The 21,271-nt window shown below is 40.7% G+C and overlaps 1 protein-coding gene across 1 annotated transcript in view; it reads left to right on the top strand.

Annotated features, from left to right (window-relative positions):
* npr2 (natriuretic peptide receptor 2) overlaps positions 1–21,271 on the top strand; it is a gene marked incomplete at its 5' end in the record, with an annotated part of 68,292 nt that overhangs the window by 23,567 nt on the left and 23,454 nt on the right. The window contains 8 exon segments of the mRNA XM_083930370.1: positions 284–368; positions 9,600–9,720; positions 11,248–11,322; positions 12,366–12,443; positions 15,910–16,014; positions 17,960–18,031; positions 19,353–19,512; positions 19,645–19,800. Coding sequence (XP_083786496.1) covers positions 284–368; positions 9,600–9,720; positions 11,248–11,322; positions 12,366–12,443; positions 15,910–16,014; positions 17,960–18,031; positions 19,353–19,512; positions 19,645–19,800 — 852 coding nt within the window.

Here is a 21,271-nt window from a genome sequence, read left to right as displayed (position 1 = left end):
AGTGTTAGAAATATATTTCTCGCATAATGAGAATCATCTTATCCTGTGATTTACAGCAGGTGGTATAATTAGTCTCCATTACGGCTTTAAATATACATCAGGAATGTCGGAGCTGTGTAATTGTGTGAAATTGTTACCAGTTTTTGTGGTTGACAGATTGCTAAAGCGCTGCAGCTGTACTTCAGGAAGTCACAGCTGTGTTTTGCACAGCGCAGTGCTTTTTTTTTTCCCTTTTCAAAGATATGAACAACTGAGTGTGGAATCCTTCTTGTCCTGTTTCCAGGTCATCTTCCAGTTCTGGGTATTGTGGCTGTGGGATCCGGCTTAGCGCTCATCATTTTCGGAATCTCCAGTTTCCTCATTTACAGGTGAGTTTGAGCTGATGCTTCCAGTTGCTTAAACAGGAGAAAGGCAGAGACATTTTTTATTAGAGAGAAAAAGAGAGAGAGAGAGAGAGAGAAATGTGTTTGAAACAGAAAATATTGGTCGTGCTGCTATAGGTGCCAGTGTGGTATTTACACAATTGTTGCCATGGCAACAGCTCAGCAGGTGACACCATTAAAGCAGCGGTGAAGTGTGTTTAAGCTGCCAAGTGAGCTCATTTACAACCCCTGAACAACCCTCACTGCTATTCTCATTTAATGATCATTAGAGTGTTCATTAAAGGTATAATACGTACTATTATCCTCGCTGAAAAAAACAGTGTATAAATTAATACAGAAGTAATCTCTTTCAATCATCACTTATGACCATAGACTTATAGCTTAACAGAGATGGACGTAATCTCTGGGTCTGAAAAATTAAGCCAATTTAGAAGTGCATTAAACCTGGATTCTTTCTAATTTCTAATCTAATCCAGCAGGAGGCGACTGTACTGGATGCAAAAGGAAGTCAGCTGGTATAGAAGTCAATGGGGAACATGACCCTACTTTTTTGATCTCAATTGCTAGTTTCAAGTCTTCAGCATGATGTTCATTTTGTAAATAATGGTCCCATTTCTAGTAAAATAGCTAATAAAGCAGGGGATGCTTTAGGGCGTGGCAACCTTTTGATTGACAGATTGCTGTGCTAGCAGTAGGGTAGAAGTTTAGCGATACATAAAATACACGCCACTGTGTACATAAAAATAGCAGTGAACTTGGTTGTTGTCAGTGTTAAATTCTGAAGATATGACCCTCTCACAGTGTGTTTTCACTCCATCAGAGTTGATTGTAACATCGTGGTCACCTAAAAATGTCTTGATCAGCGTTTGGTTGCACCTTGCTAACAAAGCTAGCAAGCGTTAGCTGATAGCTGGAGATTTTCAACTGGCTCGGTGTCGCAGTTAACAGTGCTAGTGACCAGAGCTCCCAGCTCACCTTCAGTCTGCCTGATGACTTGTGTCAGCTGTTTAAAAATGGCAAAAATATTCCCTTTTTAGTGTTTAACTTTGCGCATCACAATATAACTGACAGATGTAAACATCCCGAAGCTGCTGAGCGCCCCTCTCCAGCTCTACCCTCTTGTTCAAATATATTCATGACGAGTTTCAATGATGACAGCCAAAATGCCACTCTCCTGGCTCCAAAACGGTTGGGCAAAAGCTAACGGATGATGTCACATGAGTAGTATCTCACTCTCTTCACTCACTCTCTAGCTCGCTCAGCTTTCGCTGCACTCCTTCTTATTTTAATAAGTCACACACTGCTGATATTAGATGACATTTATCAGTCAATGTGATCTCTGCACTTCTCAAAGGATTACATGTTTGTTTGTACATTGTCATACATCTTTTGGCTTTTAAAATCCTATTGGAGGAACGCAAAAACGTCTGGTGTTCAATTTGAAAACAAGGCTGTATTTCTTACTGCAAACATCGTGTAATTGAGTCAAGTCAGAAGAAAAGTCAGAGATTCTGTGGTAAAGTGATTTAATTTGCTTCCAATGCAGAGCCACTGTTTCAAACATTTATTAGAATTGAGTTGAGTGTTTTATTCTTTTGTTTCCGGATAGACACTGACACATTTCTAGAAATTCTTGAAACAAGAAGGACCTGAGGTGTCTTCCCCTTTTCTCTGAGCTATATCCACACTATGTTTTCATTTTAACTCACATAACCTTGCTATGTTTATGCCTAGTGTCCACACTACTCCTGCGTTTTCAAACCTTTTTCCTGTCAGGTGACCCTTTTTCGGAAGACTCAGACTTGACTACAGGGTTAATTCAACATGTTTTTGATCCTGCCTGTTGATTTTAATAATTGAAATTGAAAACTCATTTTGATCGATTTTCAAATTTGGAACTGAAATTGTGACATATATACACATATGTACATATTTAATGGACTGTTTTAGGCAAAAATACACTTGAAACATCATGTGGTGGATTAGAATTAAAACCTTACTGAACAGTATAAAGAATGAATGCAATGTGGAAAAACATTGGTTGTGGAGGGTGAGTGGGGGGTTGGATGAATTTGTACTCATGACCTCAGTATTTGCTACGGCCCTGGAAGCAAATCAGTTCATATTCAAAACAGGTTAAAACAATCAGATTTTTCTTATGTCAACAAAACATTCATGACTGAACAAAAATAACGGTATAAGATGGAATTGTTTTAGAGTGTAGTCATTCGTTATAGGTTACAACATACCTTAGGTGGCATTGCTATCTCTAATGGAGCATTGTGTGGAAAACACTCTAGATTGTTTAGTTAAAAATAAATGGGATTGACTGCATGTAATTAGGTGTTTAAATAAGTGTTTGTGTTCATTGCTGCCCCGAGCACTTGTGTATATTAGAAACAATAATTGCCTGCCTCATTTCTAATGGTTGTAACTTTGTGCTCTGCATTCAGCTCTAAAAAAAAAACTAATTCAAATGAATTTTGTCCCAAGCGGCACAGTCTACATGTTTATGGAAATCATTGTGAGATTCAGAGACATTTCATTACACAAGAAGTTAATCATGCGTGTCCTTAGCAATTAAGCTACTGAAAGGATTGCTAAATTCTGGGTAATGTCATGGGTGAAATCTGCATGTAATGAAAGAAAATGAATGTTTCTATTTTTCTCCTTTTTCAACAATTCTTCAAAGGTGTCTTAACATAGGCGACTAATAAATGCAAGGATTTATATCTAAGGAGGAGCTGATCTATATATGTCAGTGCACAGCTCTAACTAACACATCACACTGGTAATCTGACCACTTTTCTAATACTGACTATTAACACAAACAAGTGTTAATCACCAGCCAATCAGAATGGATTTTAATCAGAGGATTGGTGAAAGAAAGACGAAGGAGCAGCTATCCACCTGAGGTAAATCCACTGACCCTGAATCTGAGTTGATCATATTGAATATCAAATAACTACCAGATCATTAGACACAGATGTGCACTTAATCCTTGAAACATTGACATCTTGTTCTTATTTTTTTTGCAGCTCACAGTTCAGCAAGCACAGCATGATTTCCTAATGAGCTAGCTAGTTTCCCTGGACTCTTGGCCAGTAAGTTTTATAAAATATAGTTTTCTTTTCTTGGAGTTATTTTAAAAACTTATGGGATCCAAGTGGTAACAAGTATCCATTTCTGTCATGGTCACCCAACAGGGAAACTTTGTGCTGCATTTTTGGTCCTGACCCACAGTTTTGCACTCTCTGCTCTAGTCCTACTATATTTAGATCCATCATTTACACAAATGACAGTTTTATATTCATCACAAACCTGAACATGTTGTCTTTTATTGGATTTTAAATCATGTGCCCCAAGGCCATGAAACCGTAAATGTAAGCCTCCTGTTTAAGTAAAAAGCATAAAATACACCATCAGTAGAAGTTAGAGGTTTTCTGTGATAGCTCTGTTTGATACTAAACGCCAACAAATCACTTCCTGTTTTTGCAGACACCAGTGGAGCTTTGCTGATAGACAGAGAGTCCGACGCAAGAGCCGTTTACTGCTGTCTGTAAGATCAACCAGCTGCCGAGAGGCCTCCATGTTCAGCACTAGACCTATCAAAACACCACTAAAACGCTTCAAACACTTTGGAGTTTTATCACTGTAGTTATTCTCAGATCAATTATTTTATCAATACCCGCTTGATATGCATAGGGGGTAGCATTTATAAGTCTGATGAATTAATATGCATTTTATATATGTTTAATAGGAAAGATGTAATAGAAAATATATTATTGTTTCTATCCAAGATATATTTGCTGCTGCTAATTATTTTTTTAATAAAGATTTTACACTCAGATTAAATAAAATTTTAATAGCTGGGATAACGGCAATTATAGTTCCCAGGTCAGTAAGGGTTAAGAAACACAAGAGGAAGATACGTGTAAATTTGTTGTATTTTGTATCAGAAAGTGGTGGCTGGTTGGATAGTTTTGGTAATAGGTTGCTCATATGATACAACTCACAACTATTGCCTGTGTAAAATGGACACAATAGTACAATTTGGTGAATATGCTATTAAATAAAAAAAAAAACATGTATTAAATTGTCTGTTTCTTTGTATTACTTTGTGCTAAAAGTCTCATGTTTTGAATTCAATATACTTTTTAAAACTTTTTTTAGACAACAAAAGAAAGTAAAAAAATCTTGAAAACAATAAAAATATGTCCTGAACAAAATCTTGTTTCAAAAGTGACAGCACCCAAAATACGACAGAATTATGCAGATGAATGCTCTGGTACACTACTGTTGTAACAAACTGATTTCAATGAAAGTAATTTATTCAAATTATGTTTAAATCAAAAACATACAGTGTGTGTATGCAACACTGTCAAAATGAAATAATGCTTGCTGATTTCTACCTCTCATTCAGCAAACTTAAATATCGTCCTTAACCCGGTGGCTGGTTGGCAGCTCTCAGCTGATCTTGGAGTCTGGTGTGCAGCAGCAGTGTGAGGGGATGTTGAACAGCGCAGCAGTGGCTCTGTTGTTTTAATGGAGGGGCTGGTCCAGCAGAGGTATTCACATATGGGACTTATGAAACAATAGGCCCAGTGTGGAGCCTCACACTTTGCCCCTCTGGCTGCCAGAGGTCTCTAAACGAGGCTCCTTAAATAGAAAATACCTTTTTTTTTTGGCAGCGGTGGATCGGGCTGGAGGGCACCGGTGGTTTAATGGTGTTTCCTGCCCTCCAAATGGTTGCACATAGGCACGGCCTGGAGTATTTGTAGACACAAACAAGCATCAGAACCCCCTTTAAACGTCTGGACTGTCCAACTACACACTTTGTTCCTGGTGAAAAAGATGTACAACATTTTATATATATTCTTTTTTAAAGGAGACACTTTTGGGGCCCACTGGGATGTTTCAGTCAAAGGCTAAAAAGCAATATGCAAACGCTGCAACAATTTCCTGCAGCCATCTGGAAGTGTTTTACACCTTTAGATTGGGTTGGAATGTATGGCCTCTGCTCGTTTTTCACTTCTAAGCGTTTCAAACTGAATATGATTCCCTACCATGCCCCCACCCCTAACCTCTCCGGTTTTCAATACTCAGTATTTATGTTTGAAAGTGTTTTTGCTGTAAATCATTAAGCATCCAGAGACACCCGCTCCCCTGAGATTGGCTCCAGATGTGTTGATTTGCTGGATGTCTTTTCCCCTCTGTGGTGCTCGGTGTTTGCCAGTCAGACTGATAATAAACAAACAAAAATAAGACTAAAGAAATATCAACAATATAACTGACATGAAAATGACTTGATCAATTAATCTGGTCAGGCTGTGCAGACATTCGGAGCAGTTTTTTTTATCCATTTCCATATATAATTCATCGACCTATAGGGCACAGAAGTAAGCAGGGAACAACCGGGTGAATATAGATCGGAAGGGTTCATTCGCAGAAACAGATACCTTCATTTAATGTATCTTTCTAAATCATGTTGTTTTTTGTCTCTTAGGGCGCACTCACACTGTCCTTCTGCACCGCGACCCGGGCTTTAGGGTACTTGTCCCCCCTCCCTCTCCCCCCGCGCCCCAGCCCCGTTTTTAATCACACTGCCTGGGCCTCGGCCAATGCTTCTTGCTGTCCATACGCCATCACGCCGTAACACGTCACATGCATTGATCGCGTGTGTGTGGCTTTGTTTACAAATCTTTCCATAGACCTCAGAGTTTTTGTGCGTCTTGTCGACTGTTTTTGAATCTTTTCATCGACCAAATCTGCAGTAAACACTCCACATCACACCAACGTTAACCTTTCACCGCCATTGTTGTTGTTGTTAAATGTCCGCGCATGGTCCGTCCTTCTATTTACATGTCCGAACAGGCGGACATAACGCTACTGCCGTAGGGCTCGTGCTCGTGCTCGTACACGTGCGCACGCTCGTGCTCGTATATGTGCAAACGGCTCTGCTAAAGCCCACCTCTTTCAAGCGGGCCGTGGACGGCCCGCTGTCCGCAGTTATGCGTGGAACGGGTGCACTCACACTGCTTAAAGGTACTAGGCTTTAGCTGAAAAAACGGTTTTGGCCCGGGACAGAAGGACAGTTTGAGTGCGCCCTAAGACAGGACATATCAGGTTGGTTGTTTTGAAAAGAAGGCAACGAGTACTAGCCAGTCAGAAGCAGGGAATGGGGAAAATGTGATTGAAACTACTGTAAATGACAGGCAGCACACCTGCTAATGGCTGTGAAAGAGGGCATTTGTCATGCGACTGAGAGGGCACTTCAACATATCCAAAACATTTCTTGTACACTTATTGCTAGTGTGCCATTGGTTGAGCTACCACATGCCAATGGTTGCTAACCCCTAACTTAAACTAACTTAACCTTATACAACACACCACAACTCCACACAACGCCTTTCACACCTGATAGGCATTTTCTAGTTCACGTGCTAAAGTGAACCAAAATGTAGCTGCACTTCAGCTCAATAAAGGTTTGGGACAAAAAAGGGAAGAAAAGCACTTCAGTCATTGGTCAGATGTGTCAGGGTGGGCGCAATTACGTAGAAACCTGAACTGCTCTCCGATTGGTCAGAATGCTGAGAATGTACACAGAGTGACAGCAGACAACGCACCCACCACATTAATGTCACCATTGTGCAATAGGTAATGTAATGTAATGGGACCTAACTAACCTTTTGTAACATAACACAACACAACACAACACAATACGACATAACACGACATAACACGACATAACACAACACAACACAATACGACATAACACAACACAACACAACACAATACGACATAACACGACATAACACGACATAACACAACACAACACAATACGACATAACACAACACAACACAATACGACATAACACAACACAACACAATACGACATAACACGACATAACACAACACAACACAATACGACATAACACAACACAACACAACACAATACGACATAACACGACATAACACAACACAACACAATACGACATAACACAACACAATACGACATAACACAACACAACGCAATACGACATAACACGACATAACACAACACAACACAATACGACATAACACAACACAACACAACACAATACGACATAACACGACATAACACAACACAACACAATACGACATAACACAACACAACACAACACAATACGACATAACACGACATAACACGACATAACACAACACAACACAATACGACATAACACAACACAACACAATACGACATAACACAACACAACACAACACAACACAATACGACATAACACGACATAACATAACATAACATAACATAACATAATATAATATATTCGTCAAGAGAGAATTGACAAGAAGAGATCTTTTTCTTTATTGTACAGAATTTTTATTTTCATTTTCCTTATGTCTTACACAGTGATGGATTTTTATACTATATCTGTGGTTTCTGTTGGAATATTTCATTTCTAAGCCACAATCTCAAAAAAAAAAAAGAATAAATACTGCATTCAATAAAATTTGAAAAATCATTGTATGTGATTCTGGATCTATTTTTTGCAAGAAAGCAAATTGGCACTGATATGTAAGCTGCTGACCAGTAATGCAGCACTGATCCACATTGAGAGCTGCATTTTGTATTTTGATGCCCCGTGTCTAATGACTGATCGGAAGCGCTTATGCACTTATGTGCAAGTTGTGTTGTTTGAGGGCAAAATTGGCTTTTGGTCCATATTTAAATGTTTTGGTGGAGGTAGAGCCTTTTGCAGGCAAAATGAGTCATTTTGACCGTTGGTGCCACTGTTTAGGCGTTTGCGTTAACAGTTTTGAAAAATGTGGATTTTGAGTCGACTACAAAGCAATCGAAAAAAACTGTAAAGACACACTGCTGTGGTTCAGGGGGTGTCAGTGTCCACTGATTGCAGGGTTAGTGGTTCGATTCCTGGCTCCTCCTGTCTACATGTTTAAGTGTCCTTGAGAAAGACACTGAACCCAAAGGCTCTCGATGGTTGGCCAGCACCTTGTATGGTAGTTTGCTGCCACTGGTATGTGAGTGTTTGGGTTAATGAGAGGCTTAATTAGAGAGCTCTGTATAAACTATAAAATGTCATATAAAGTTTCTGTTTCTAATCTAAATGATGGTTTACTGTTTTATGCTTTCCAGCATGACAGTGTCAGCTTAGACTTCAGTCTTTCTCTACATGATTAAATACTGACTTGTGTGTTGTGAAGCGCTGTTTAACGTGCTGTTCTTATACAGCTGTATTCAATCTCTATGTGAGATGTTGAGTCTAACACTTGTGTTCCACGTGTTTGTGTTTGCACATTGGAGCTCTGTTGTCAAATCTGACCTTCAACATTAATGGAATACTGTAAAAGACATTTAAGACTTGAAGTCTCTAATCATGTTTAACTGGTCCAGTTCATTCTGTCAGTTTTAAGGAGCCATATTTTTAGGATGTTCTTTTTGCACCAGGGTTGAGATTGGGTTAGAAAAGTCTGAGTGCGTGGGAGTAAGAACAGAAGTGGATTCTAATCTTCATCACAGTTTAGGGTAAAACAAAGATGTTTACTGTTTGTTTTGACTTTTGCCCAACATTTCTAATTACATAAAGTTACTGATTTAATTCCACTCTGGTTGCTTATGGTGTCATTTTGTTTCACCATGTGTTTGAAAGAAAGAGCTCTTTGTCCGGGGCTATAAGTAGTTTTCCACTTCATCAAGGTTCACTAAGTACGGCGTATGGCCCAGGGAAGTTAAAAATCTAATAAAATGCAAACACAGTAGCCTGCACACATAAACACGTACAAGCAAACGCTGGACGTGACGCATTTCACAATCAGATCTGAGAGCACTATATCAGAAAATACCAGCAGAAAGATGGAGATTCTGCACAAATAGAGCAATTAACTCTTTGTTTAAGGTGACCTGCCAGATTAAATCCACGTTGTTTACTCGCTCTTCATAATAAAGCCGTGAGTCAACAGACTACCTCACCTCTGAGGGCTATTTGTTCCTTGATTTTGTCTGTATGAAAAGCGAAATTAAAAAGACACCACTGCAGGCAGGAAAAAAAAAAAATCACATTTCTGTGGTAAAAAGATCAGCTCACTTGCGCTTCCGTAACAACACCAACCCAATCCACTTTACACAATGTGAGATTGTTCCTCTGTTCTTTGTGCTGCTGTGCTTTTTGATTTCAACACCTGGTTTTTCCCTTTTTGCAGGAAACTGAAGCTGGAGAAAGAGCTGGCTGGAATGCTGTGGAGGATTCGGTGGGAGGACCTTCAGTTCGAGAGCCCCAATAAATACCACAAAAGAGCCGGCAGTCGCCTCACCCTCTCCCAGGTAGATTATCTTCTAAAACATTGCTGCTGTAAGTACAGATTGATGTACATGCACTGTCAGGCCAAATATTATGAAAAGATGCAATTCATGGCTTTGGAGGGTTAAAAAATAAATACACTCACATTATCTGATATAATAGCTGGTAGCTCTGAACATCTCTCCATAATCTGAGCTTTATATCACTTTTTATTCCGTCAGTGTTGCTGGCGCAGCCTCCGATGTGTGATTAACAAGCAGTGGGAAAGACTCAACACTGAACCAAAACTTCCATTCATACAGGACTGATAATCGGTCTTGATATGTCACTGCTGTAAAACTGGACCTGCCAGGAATCAAAAATGCTGAAATGCTGAAATGTTTGAACTTTGATTTCCATGTCTTTTTTTTATTATGAAGCATGTTGAGCTGCTATATTAATACTGTGAAAGTAAAACGCTCAATCCACAGAGAAATGCACACAGCCCGTATTCAGAAACTGTTATTAAAGGAGCCGTCGGGACTTCTGATGTCACAAATACTATATATAGGTAGAAAGCTACAGCGCGGTTACAGTCGTTCCCCAGCTGCAATGACGGTGCCGAGACACAGAGAGCGAGTATTTGAACATTAAAGCTTGTGGACATGTTCACGTAGGAACTGAATGAGCATAATATGGGACCTTTAAAATGCAGTTTGTGTTTTTTCTCAGGTAACACAAAGCTGGGACCCTCAGAGAGTCCAAATCTTTTGTTAGTTCACACATTCCTGAAAGCTTTCCCAGTGGTTTATTGAAGGTGGCTGAGTTTTGCGGTGGCAGACGCATATTAAATGATTGTTAAAATAAGCCCCCGTCTGGCCCCAGCCCCTGCATATAGAATATCTCGTCACGTTCTTCAAGGATCAGATTCTGTTGTCTGATGCATCTCCTTCGGGTCGTGTTTTGTCCCACATGTGCAAGCGTTCATGAAAAGCACATGTGCACACCTTTTTCATTAGTGCTTTTCCGTCCAATTCCTAGGATAATGTGTGTGTGTGTGTGTGTGTGTGTGTGTGTGTGTGTGTGTGTGTGTGTGTGTGTGTGTGTGTGTGTGTGTGTGTGTGTGTGTGTGTGTGTGTGTGTGTGTGTGTGTGTGTGTGTGTGTGTGTGTGTGTGTGAGTGTGTGTGTTTGTGTAAAACACAGTCATTTTCCAGAGCCGTGTATTTTCCAGCCTGCCATGTGTTGCATTCTATACAAACGTGTAGTTGACTGTGCTGGCTGTCTGTATACACCGTGCCCACTTGATTTCTATTCACTCTGTGTGCACTGCAGACATTTGCCCAAGGACTCGAGTTGGTGTTGAAAACACTTGATCTTCTCAAATATAAGTGAAAACGCAATTTCATGTTTCACAGAAAACGGTATTCTGGATAACAATGTCAGTGAACAAACCCATTTCAGGAAGTATGCTTCAGTGCAGTGAAAACAGTCTTAAATGACCACGATTGAATCCTCCTTGTTCTAATGTGCACACAACTAACTGACTTTTCCCCCCCTTCCACCTTCTCAGAGAGGCTCCAGCTACGGCTCCTTGATAACTGCCCATGGAAAATATCAGCTATTTGCAAAAACGGGCTATTTTAAGGTAAGGCTTAGTGAGTTCTGACATTTTCAACTCCTGCGCACTCCTTTCCCACCCACACATGTGCACACTCGCAGCAGAGAAAGCCGGAGAGCTGGAGAGGACAGAGAAAGCGAGTGTGTGGGCGAATTTAGGTAGTTGGTTTTAATGTGAGCTGCAGAATGCGTCAGTTTTCTTCTCCTTTTTTCTCCTTCGATGTTTCTTCACTCCCGCCTCGCAGTCTGGACATGGCCATCAACTTGTTGCTGCTGCTAATTTATCGGTTTAAGATGGAGGAGGAGGTGTGAGGAAATGTGACAGAAAGAGCCTGCTGAATAATGAGATGGCTGTCTTTGTGTTTAGCTGCTCGATGCAGGTTTTAGATAAATGCTGATGTCACGGTACAGCCTGAGCGTCCCGTAGATCATTGGAGGTACTGATACACTTCTCAAATTCAATACGAGCCAGAGGTGATTCAATCTGACACCGAGGCTCAAACAGAGAGAGCCTCAACAACTTGCACATACCATAAAAATAACTTCTGAAAGGAAGTGTTCTTTATTCAGCAGTCAGAAGCCAAATGTATCAGCTTTCACACGTATCAGCCCCTATATGTATGTCCTTTTGAATAAAAGTTAAAACTTCCACATGGACTCACACATGGTTTCATAGCGTTTGCTGCGACAGCGTTTTCCGGCAGTCTGTCACATCTGTGGCTCTGAGATGTTCACCTCGCTTCCTTGTTTTCACTGATCCTCACATATCAAAGCGACAGATACAGTTCTTCTTCAGCAGCAGCAGACTGAAATAAGCCTCAAATGTACCTGTAGGCTACACTGCAAGATGCTGATCTCCTCTCAATGCTGCTTTAATGCTCCTCTCTCATTTTCATGGTCCTTGTTTTCATTTTTTATAGCTGTTTGTCTTTTCTTTTTTTTGCTTAATTTACATCCAGACCAAAGTGCATCATCACCATGGTTTCAAGTGTCTTCATAAAACAGCATACCTACTGTATATAAAGTGGACCATACATCAAGTGTTGTCCCTCTTCCTCTGTCTGCACACAGGGGAACCTGGTGGCCATCAAGCATGTCAACAAGAAGAGGATAGAGCTGACCAGACAAGTTTTACTGGAACTCAAACATGTAAGCATTCATTTTGGTATGGTTTACAGCCTTTGCAGGGTTGAGTTGATTAATACAGCGATAGCTGTGCACAAGCCGTGGTATATTGGGATTATATCACAGCAAAAGGGTGTTGTTTGGCCCAGAGCGAAGCAGAGGGGATGACATGCATCAAAGGAATGCAGGTCGGAGTCAAACCCCAGCTGACTTTCAGCCTCTGTATATGGGGCGCCCGCTCTGCCACCTGAGCCACCTGCACCCCTGCGGGCAGACCCTTTTTTTTAATGTTCTCATGACCTTCCCTCTGTGGGCACCCTCAGAACACAATTTACATGTTTAACTTCACTTCTGGTATCTCACTAAAAATTGTATTTTTAATAAAAATAACAGTCCAACACTTTTGTATTTTGGAGTCTAGTTACTGTATACAGCCAAAATTCTGCTCACAGTTTTGGTGTTTTTTTCTCGCATTTGGCAATGAAATCCATCTTACAGGCCGCTGGCTTGTGCTGTTGATTCAGTGGCCTCAGTGTGACGAGAGCCATGCAGAGACCTTGGGGGTGTACTGTAAAAAAAATCCATCTCAATCTCAACAACTTGTTCTAGCAAATTCACTCACTGAAATAAAACGACCATGGATTGACATTATTGTACTTACTGTTCTACTATAGGGGAAGGACCTTCATACAAAACAACACACTGTACAGTCTAACCATGTCAGCTTACAAGATGTTTTTCAGACTCAGTACAGTAAACGCTTCATTTCTATTTGTTTGGACCTGCATAAAGTGGGAGTGAGCATTAGCTTGTTCAACCAGTAGCACTGCAGGATGCTGCTTGTTAAAGGTGCAATGTGTAGTTCCTGGCCACATGCTCCAAAGAGGGGACAGCATTTCACCTTGCATGCAGAACTGCATGATTTAATAATTGCAGTGACACTGTTAAAGGTTGTCTACAGTTAGACATGCAATGTCCTCAATAATGTAGCTTAAATTCTACTTTTAAAAGAATGTTGCATAGCCGGTATCCCAAGAGTCTTTCTGGACAAAATACACCATGAGGCTGTGGATTACTGTTACTGTTCAACTGTTCGACTGTTCGACGATTCGCTCTGAGGAGCCTGATTTGACTGCCAATATCACAGTTGAATCATCGCAGAATACGCATAATGTGGTTATGAAACAATGGATTATTCCATTCTGGCTCTAGGGGTGCTGAATGTCTAATTTTACATATAGATGCTTGATTTATCCCAATAAACCATGGTAAATAGCCTATTTGGGTATAAATATAAGCCTATTAATAGATACTGTTGCTAAAAATGTGAAATGTGCTTTTAATCTATCTCCTTAGTGTGCGGGAATAAGTTCTACTAGCAAGGGTCAGGCCCCGTCAGAGCGCATCTTGGCTGGGCTTTAAATCCATCTGGGTGCAGAAATACAACAGTCTGCTCCTGTTTAATCATCAGCATCATTTCATTTGAATATTTGCCCATTTGTTGGTTTTCATTAAAGACGTTCAATCGGACACGTCTGACACAGCGCTGTGAAAGTGAAAGTACAGTTCTAAATATACCGTCAGCTATTGTCAAAGAAAGACACAAACAAAACACATTTATGTTCTAACAACAAATGCTTTTAATAAGATGCTCCTATCAGAAATCACATCTCTCAGTAAACCTCTGCCTGACACGCGTGACCGTGCAGCGCTGGACTCACGTGCACCCGCCTCTGTCTGCTTCATGTCCATGACTCGCCACCCAGCAGAGGGTTTTTCATGAGCAAGAAAAACCCCAAAACAATTAGTCGACTAAAGGAAAGACATGATGAATCAGATTCGACTATGAACATTTATAGTCGGGGACACCCCTAATACATACACATATAGTGGCTCACTACCGCCTCTCCAGGTGATAGTGGTATTACATGACAGGATGAGCCGGGGCTAGCTGGTTAGCATGCTAATTTCAGTTAATATATCTTCAACATAATACATAGATGTCTCTGACATCATATAAATAATATCAGCTTCTTCACATTCTGTTGATAATTTTAGCTATTTTTTTGATGTTTTAAACAAAAAAAATCGGGATGTATCTCACACATTGCACCTTTAACACCCTTAAACTGTCAACATCATCGACATGGGACATGCTGTACATTTACGAGAGAACGATAAGGAAGCAGACGGAGGAAAATGTATGTGGTTTGGTGATGGAAACAGTGTGGCACTGGGAAACCCATAACTTGGAAATGACACGGGTGTCCATGAACAAGATGGATGCTCGTGGGCAAGAATTTGGGCCATTTCTCACTTTTTAACATCTCTTTAGTCTCCAACTCTCTCTCCGTCTGTTTTTTTGTGAGTCGCAGCCTGTTGGAGGGGAGCACTTTGGGCCTTTTGGATGCCTCTGTGGCCTCTCGGTCAGTCAGCAGGCACACATGGGAGAGAGGCTGCTGTCTGAGCTGGCAGCTTCTCTGATGCCCCGGGGGCCTGATCGGCTGTCAAACCTCAGCTCATGAAAAAGCCAACCAGATGGGGGAAGAGACAATCCTGCCAGAGGAAACTTAACCTCTTGTCTTCCAGCGCGCTCTCCTCCTCTCCTCCTCCTCCTCCTCCTCCTCCTCCTCCTCTTCCTCCCCCCTTGGTGGTTCTCCTCCCCCTCCTCAGCAGTGTGCAGCAGGGGAAATTATATAGGCCAAAGGGTAGGCTAACATCCCCGGAGCCGTGAAACAGGAGCAACTAACTCCCTGATTTTGGTGTGAGAGCGGCTGTCACTCAGTGTGCTCAAAGACGGAAAGCACACAGCCGAAATGGTGAACACCGTTTTTGAAGTTTCATGCTGGCTGCAGAAAGATTGTCTTTTTTTCCTTCTTTCTTACATGCTGCTTCTGTCAGCACTCATACATGCTGGAATGAAAGCAGGAGGAGGACGTCCATGTAGTTTCTATAAAGCCCATTTTCTCATAAAAGCCAGAAAATGTTCCCTCTTAATCAAATAACCTCAAACATCTCCGTTTTCATGCTCTTTATATGAAAAGTGATTCGTGTTTTGGAAGACGTGTTGTTGTAAAACCAGTGTTTGATTAGTGATTATTTTCCATGTAGAGCAGTTTTACACATTCTGCCTGCTCCGCTCTGATATTCCTGCCCCGTACATCCTCTCAACACCTCAACGTTTTTTTTTCACCATCCTTTGCACACAGGCTCATTCATAACCTCCAAGGGCAATTTATGCACATGCACATGTTTCAACAGGGTGCCCTGAGCAGGAATGCGTCTCAACACGTAGAAAAAGACACTGTGCCAGAGAGCCGACTGTAAATAGACTATTTTGATGAACTGTTGGCAGCGTTATTCTCAAAACTTTGTATATAAATGAAGCGTCAGTCCTCTCTCCTGCCCTCTGTTTCCATGGGGTTTGGGAGTGTGATGTTTGGAAAGAGTAACACTCACAGTTGCAGTGTGTTTGTGTGGTTATTTTCAGATGAGAGACGTTCAGTTCAACCATCTAACCAGATTCATCGGAGCCTGCATTGACCCTCCCAACATCTGCATCGTAACAGAGTACTGTCCCAGAGGCAGCCTGCAGGTAATGTCTTTGTGGCAAAAGAAAACAGACGACACGTCTATTATTATTCATAGCAGAGTATTTTTATATGGCTTGAAAAATGTCGGGCAATATTTGAATGTCAAATCAGTTTCCTCAAAAATGTACTATTTTACAAGCAAAGCAAAATTCTCCATACCTTTGCCAAAACTGGTACAGTCCTCTACACTATTATTATAGACAGACAAATTATTAGACAGATATAGAATTTCCTGAAAAAGTTTAAATTGTATTTCGTCAATTAATAAAAAAAAAAAAAGGTAAAAGAATAAGCTCAACATTTCGGTAAAGATTTCCACAACGGGCGTGCTTCCATTCACATTTTTCTTATGTGCATTTTGAAGCATCCCATTAGAAAAGCTGTAAAAGTGAAAAACGTATAAAACCTCCTCCGTTGCGTAAAAAGGTTTTTACACTCACTTGAGGTGGTTTTTGCTTTTGTAGAAAAAGAGTTGATTCACTAACTAGGATATGGAAACACCTTTGCCGAATACATTCTGACGTGGTGAAAATTGAGCTTGCAGGACTGATCAACTGTTTCTGCTGTCGGTGTCTTCCCGTATATTCCCATAACCTCGTTCTCCTTCTTTACTGGCTGATTACAGCCATACGTAGTCCATAGTGCCAACTTCTGACCAAACTATGCTCTGGCCTAGTTTATTCATGCCAAACCAGTTGATGGAAACGTACCTAATTCATATTTCTTTTTGTAACATTTCCCAAGTTTCATTAAAATGTGCTTGACTACTACTGTAAGGATAAGATGACCTTCTTCCTTTCATATTATTGTTAATTAAGGGTCTTTGGGTTATGGATGGTCGGATGAACAAAACAAGTAATCTAAAAACGTTTCCTTTGGCCCATTTTTCTCCATTTTACAGACTAAAATTGTGGAATTATCTGAACGATAATGAATATAACTGTTAGTTGCATCCTTGTTAAGTGCTATGTTGATTTCACATTGAAGCAAATAGCTTGTGTCTTGGCTCTTTACCAAACTTGCCACCAAATGTAATTAACAGGTTTTTGACTTTGTCTGATATCAGGAGTGAAATCATTTCTCCACGTATATAACTTCAGTAATGACCTAATGCAACTTTTATACCAAAAGGGAATGTGAGAGAATTTGTCAGGTGGGTTTTGTACTTGGAAACAAACTGAAGTTGCTTAATGACTGATATATTAATACATGAAAGGTACAACCTAATGAGCCCGATCACTTAATGAAAAGTTTCTAACACAAGCAAACTGAGGGAGTTTTCCTGTTGTAGTACCATGAGAGTAAACAAGGGCTTTTAGCGCAGACAACCCTGTCAAATGGCTATTCCTGACAGCGTTAGTACCAAGCACTGCCCACTGAGCTCCACAGCACCAAGTGAATTCCCCTCACAGCTCACCTTTGAAGTGTGATATATTTTTCTCTCATATTCAATCTTTTGTGATTTGTATTTCACGTTCTAATAAGAAGCGCATGATGCCTTAAGTGAACTTGTTGTTGACCTGCACTCTGTGCTCCTGACATGCCAGCAGATTCTTAAAAATGGACGAGCTGGAAAATGATGGGAAACTCAGCCATGGTCTTCATCACTCACACTCATAGGGAGACTGAAATGTAAAAAATAAATAAATAAATAAGGGGGGAAAAAAGGCAGATAGCTGCAACTGATGTGGCTGGATGTCAAAGCTGGCCCCAGATTCCAGTAACTGGCCAGCTGCAGGGCATTTGAGGGTAATGTCCTGCAGGATGAAAAAATATATGATATCTGGACTGAAGGTGTTTCTGTATTTAGTCCCAAAATAAACACTGGCTCTACCCTGGCTGCTGAGAGGCTTTTGGAAGTTAAAAAGATAAAGCAGAACCTAGATTTCTTGTCTTATCTGTAAAAATGCTCTGCTCCATTTTTTTGGTTTGTTTTTGTTTTTCCAGGACATTTTGGAGAATGAGAGCATCAACCTGGACTGGATGTTCCGCTACTCGCTGATCAATGACATAGTGAAGGTACATGGCGGTCAGACTGAAGCTCTGTAAACACAAAAAACTGAAATCAAAAGCAGGACAATCGATTCCAGCCCTTTCTCCTAGAAATCCCATTCCCATACAGCAAACCAACTTATTTTGTCAAGGATAAAAGGTTTTTATTTTTTTATTTTTTTTTTTTTTACTTATTTCCATTTCTAATCAAAGTCTGCATAGGCAGGAGGTCAGGGTGGATAGATGGGTCAAACAAACACAGGAATTTCACCCATGAGACCGCTGTTTGTGTCCCGTGTGAAACTAAATGTTAACGTTATTCAATTTATTTAAGTCTATGTAGGGAACGTTTGTAAAGTATGTCAAACAGCCTAGGTAACATATATAAGTCACATCATGTAGCCCATATAATGCACTTCATTTATGTCATAGGCTCCATAATGTATTTAATTTATATCACGTAATCCATGTAATGTATATCATCTACATCAAGTAGCATAGGTAACGTACCCATTACGTCACATATGTAATTAACGTCACATAGCCTTCTCATGTGCATGTAATCAGTGCAAACGTGATCAGTGACAAAACATGCTGCCCTCGAAACCTAATTCAGAATGCATTGTAGTTTTTTGGTGACAAAATTAATTTGGAGACAGGGTTGTCAATTTATTTTATAAATGTTGGCAAAAAGGTCACCTTTTAATGTTGAGACTCACAAACAATGGCTCTGTTGCCATGGTTTCACGTGGACAGTTTGTGAAAAAGTGAGGCAGAAGAAGAGAGTAAGTAAAAAAGTATCTTTGGCACACAGATATTGCTGTTATATAGTGTAAAGTAGGACAGAAACATAATCATAAACTTTGCTCAAAAATTCCATCTATCTTAATCAAAACTAATCATGGATTAACTTTAGAAGCTTATTTTTAATCTGTCCTAACAAAGAGGCTTCTTGTCAGCGGCCTCTTGGATGGATTTGATATTGATGACGAAGCGCTCCGGCTAAATTTCTCCACACAGATAGCAGCGCTCTGCAGAGAAGAGCCACTGTGAAGCTCCGAGGGACGTTTGACTCACCGTTTCCACTAAATATTGAACACAAGTACATTCAGTACCCGCTGTCCCTATTCCCAAAGGAATTAACAGTAATTTCACAGAAATTTCCATGTGACTGTGCCGTCCTTGAAACACGGCCTCTTTTCAAAACCTTCGGCATACATCCACTTGTCAAAGTGTATTATTTCCATATGTCTGGATTTGTGTGTTTTCATGTATGATTTGCTGTGGAGGAAAAAAAGAGAGAGAGAGAACACCCCTTAATGCTTGACTTAACTCTGCTCTCCACCAGGGAATGAACTATCTCCACAACAGCTACATTGGCTGCCATGGAAATTTGAAGTCATCTAATTGCGTGGTGGACAGTCGATTTGTTTTGAAAATCACAGATTATGGCTTGGCCAGCTTCCGCTCGTCCTGCGAAAACGATGACTCGCACGCACTCTATGCAAGTAAGTGGAGTTCATGTATAGGGTCGCAGCAATGATTCTTTTTATTCACAAAAAACATGTATTGCAGACATTTTCTGAGTGAGTGAGTGTTAAGTGTTTCTGTTTCTTGGTTTCTGTTACTTGGTTTCCCAGAGAAACTTTGGACGGCTCCGGAGCTGCTCATATACGACCGCCATCCTCCTCAGGGGACTCAGAAGGGTGATGTGTACAGTTTTGGCATCATACTGCAGGAAATAGCCCTGAGGAATGGACCTTTCTATGTGGAAGGCATGGACCTCAGCCCCAAAGGTAAAGACATCTCTTTTATAGGCCTCATGGAGGTCAGCTGGCTACTTGGCAGCTTTCAATCAAGCATGCGGCAAACTAACATGTCAAGCTGCTTTCTAATATCAACTCCGGACGTGTGGAGAATCAGATGCGGATATTGCCTTGATCAGCCCCCAACTAGAGATTTTCCTTGTCAGAGTTCTCACTTAGCGCTAGATTATATTCCCAAATGGACATGGACAGCTGCAGACACAAGGGGCGAGGCGTACTTCTGTTTATACTGTCTGCCTGGAGGGTGAGTTCCACACTCCACAGTACATTGTCATGCTACCACTTGCAGCATAGCGGCTGCTTGGACATGTCTGGACAAGTCTATGTGGTAACAACAAATTGGCGGTACACAGATGTCCGTATGGTTTTTGGCTTTACTGTAAATACTCGGTTTGGTTTAGGTGAGGGGTGGTGCCTGGGTAGAACGCACAGAAGGCACACACGATGCGGATTACACCACGTTCAGAGAGCCCGTTCTTAATTTGCTCATAAACAAGAAAAAGGGTCTCATTTCTTGTCTGACAATTTCTGTGGCGGCCCCTACTGACAGAAGCTCCCAAATGTCACGACTCTCCATTTAGACATCTTCGTTGGCGTTGTACTTTGTGAAAATCACCCTTTCTCTTCACCTTCAGATGTTTGTTTTCGTCTGGTTTCACATGAGTCACATAAAAGAAATGACATCAACACGCCCACTCGCTTACTGTGAATACGGCCGATGACCTGCTCTGTTCACATATGGGCTCAATCGCATTACTTGGACTTGGTACTAGGCAGCTGGGTAAAATGGGTTTAATGCCCGGTCAAACTGATTCGAACATTTGCATTTTCACATGCAGCTTCTCCGGGTGATGTCTCAATATTTTCAGGGTTGCAGTGTGTGAATGTGTGAAAATGTTCCAAAAGACAAGGACAGAACAGATGGAAGTTGACTCAATTCATTGGCTTTTTGCTGACATTTCTAAGGGGACCTTGGTAAGGTCAGACTTCTATATCGCAGCCCTGCAGCTACTGTACACAAACAAAGAAAATAGTTGGCCAGATGTCAAAGGCAGGTGAAGTCGATAAAAGCAACACATCTCATCTCTGGGACAAGAAAAAATGAGAAACACCTAAACAAAGCACAGAAAAGGAAAATGAATAATAAAGAAGTTCAAACAGACTATGAAATGTAAAATGTCAGTGGAGGCAACTTAAGCAGTTATTGTGTGGTGGTTTAATATACTACTGTATTTGTTTATTTTGAGTGTAAATATTGAATTAACTTGTCATGTACAGAGAGGGGGACTCGAGTTTGAGACCTTTTGAGGATTTTTTATTAATTTAACAGGAAGTGCTCACTGGCATTAAAAATCTCTTTTTATAGAGTGCCCTGGCCAAGGCAGGCAGCAGCACGACTAACTACGTTTCTGACAAACACAATGAGCAGCGATTACAAAAT

The sequence above is a fragment of the Echiichthys vipera genome (assembly GCF_963691815.1).
Source record: "Echiichthys vipera genome assembly, chromosome: 16".
NCBI classification, from domain to species: Eukaryota; Metazoa; Chordata; class Actinopteri; order Perciformes; family Trachinidae; genus Echiichthys; species Echiichthys vipera.
Note: the sequence above shows the minus strand (reverse complement) of the source record. Positions and strands in the feature narration are given on the sequence as shown.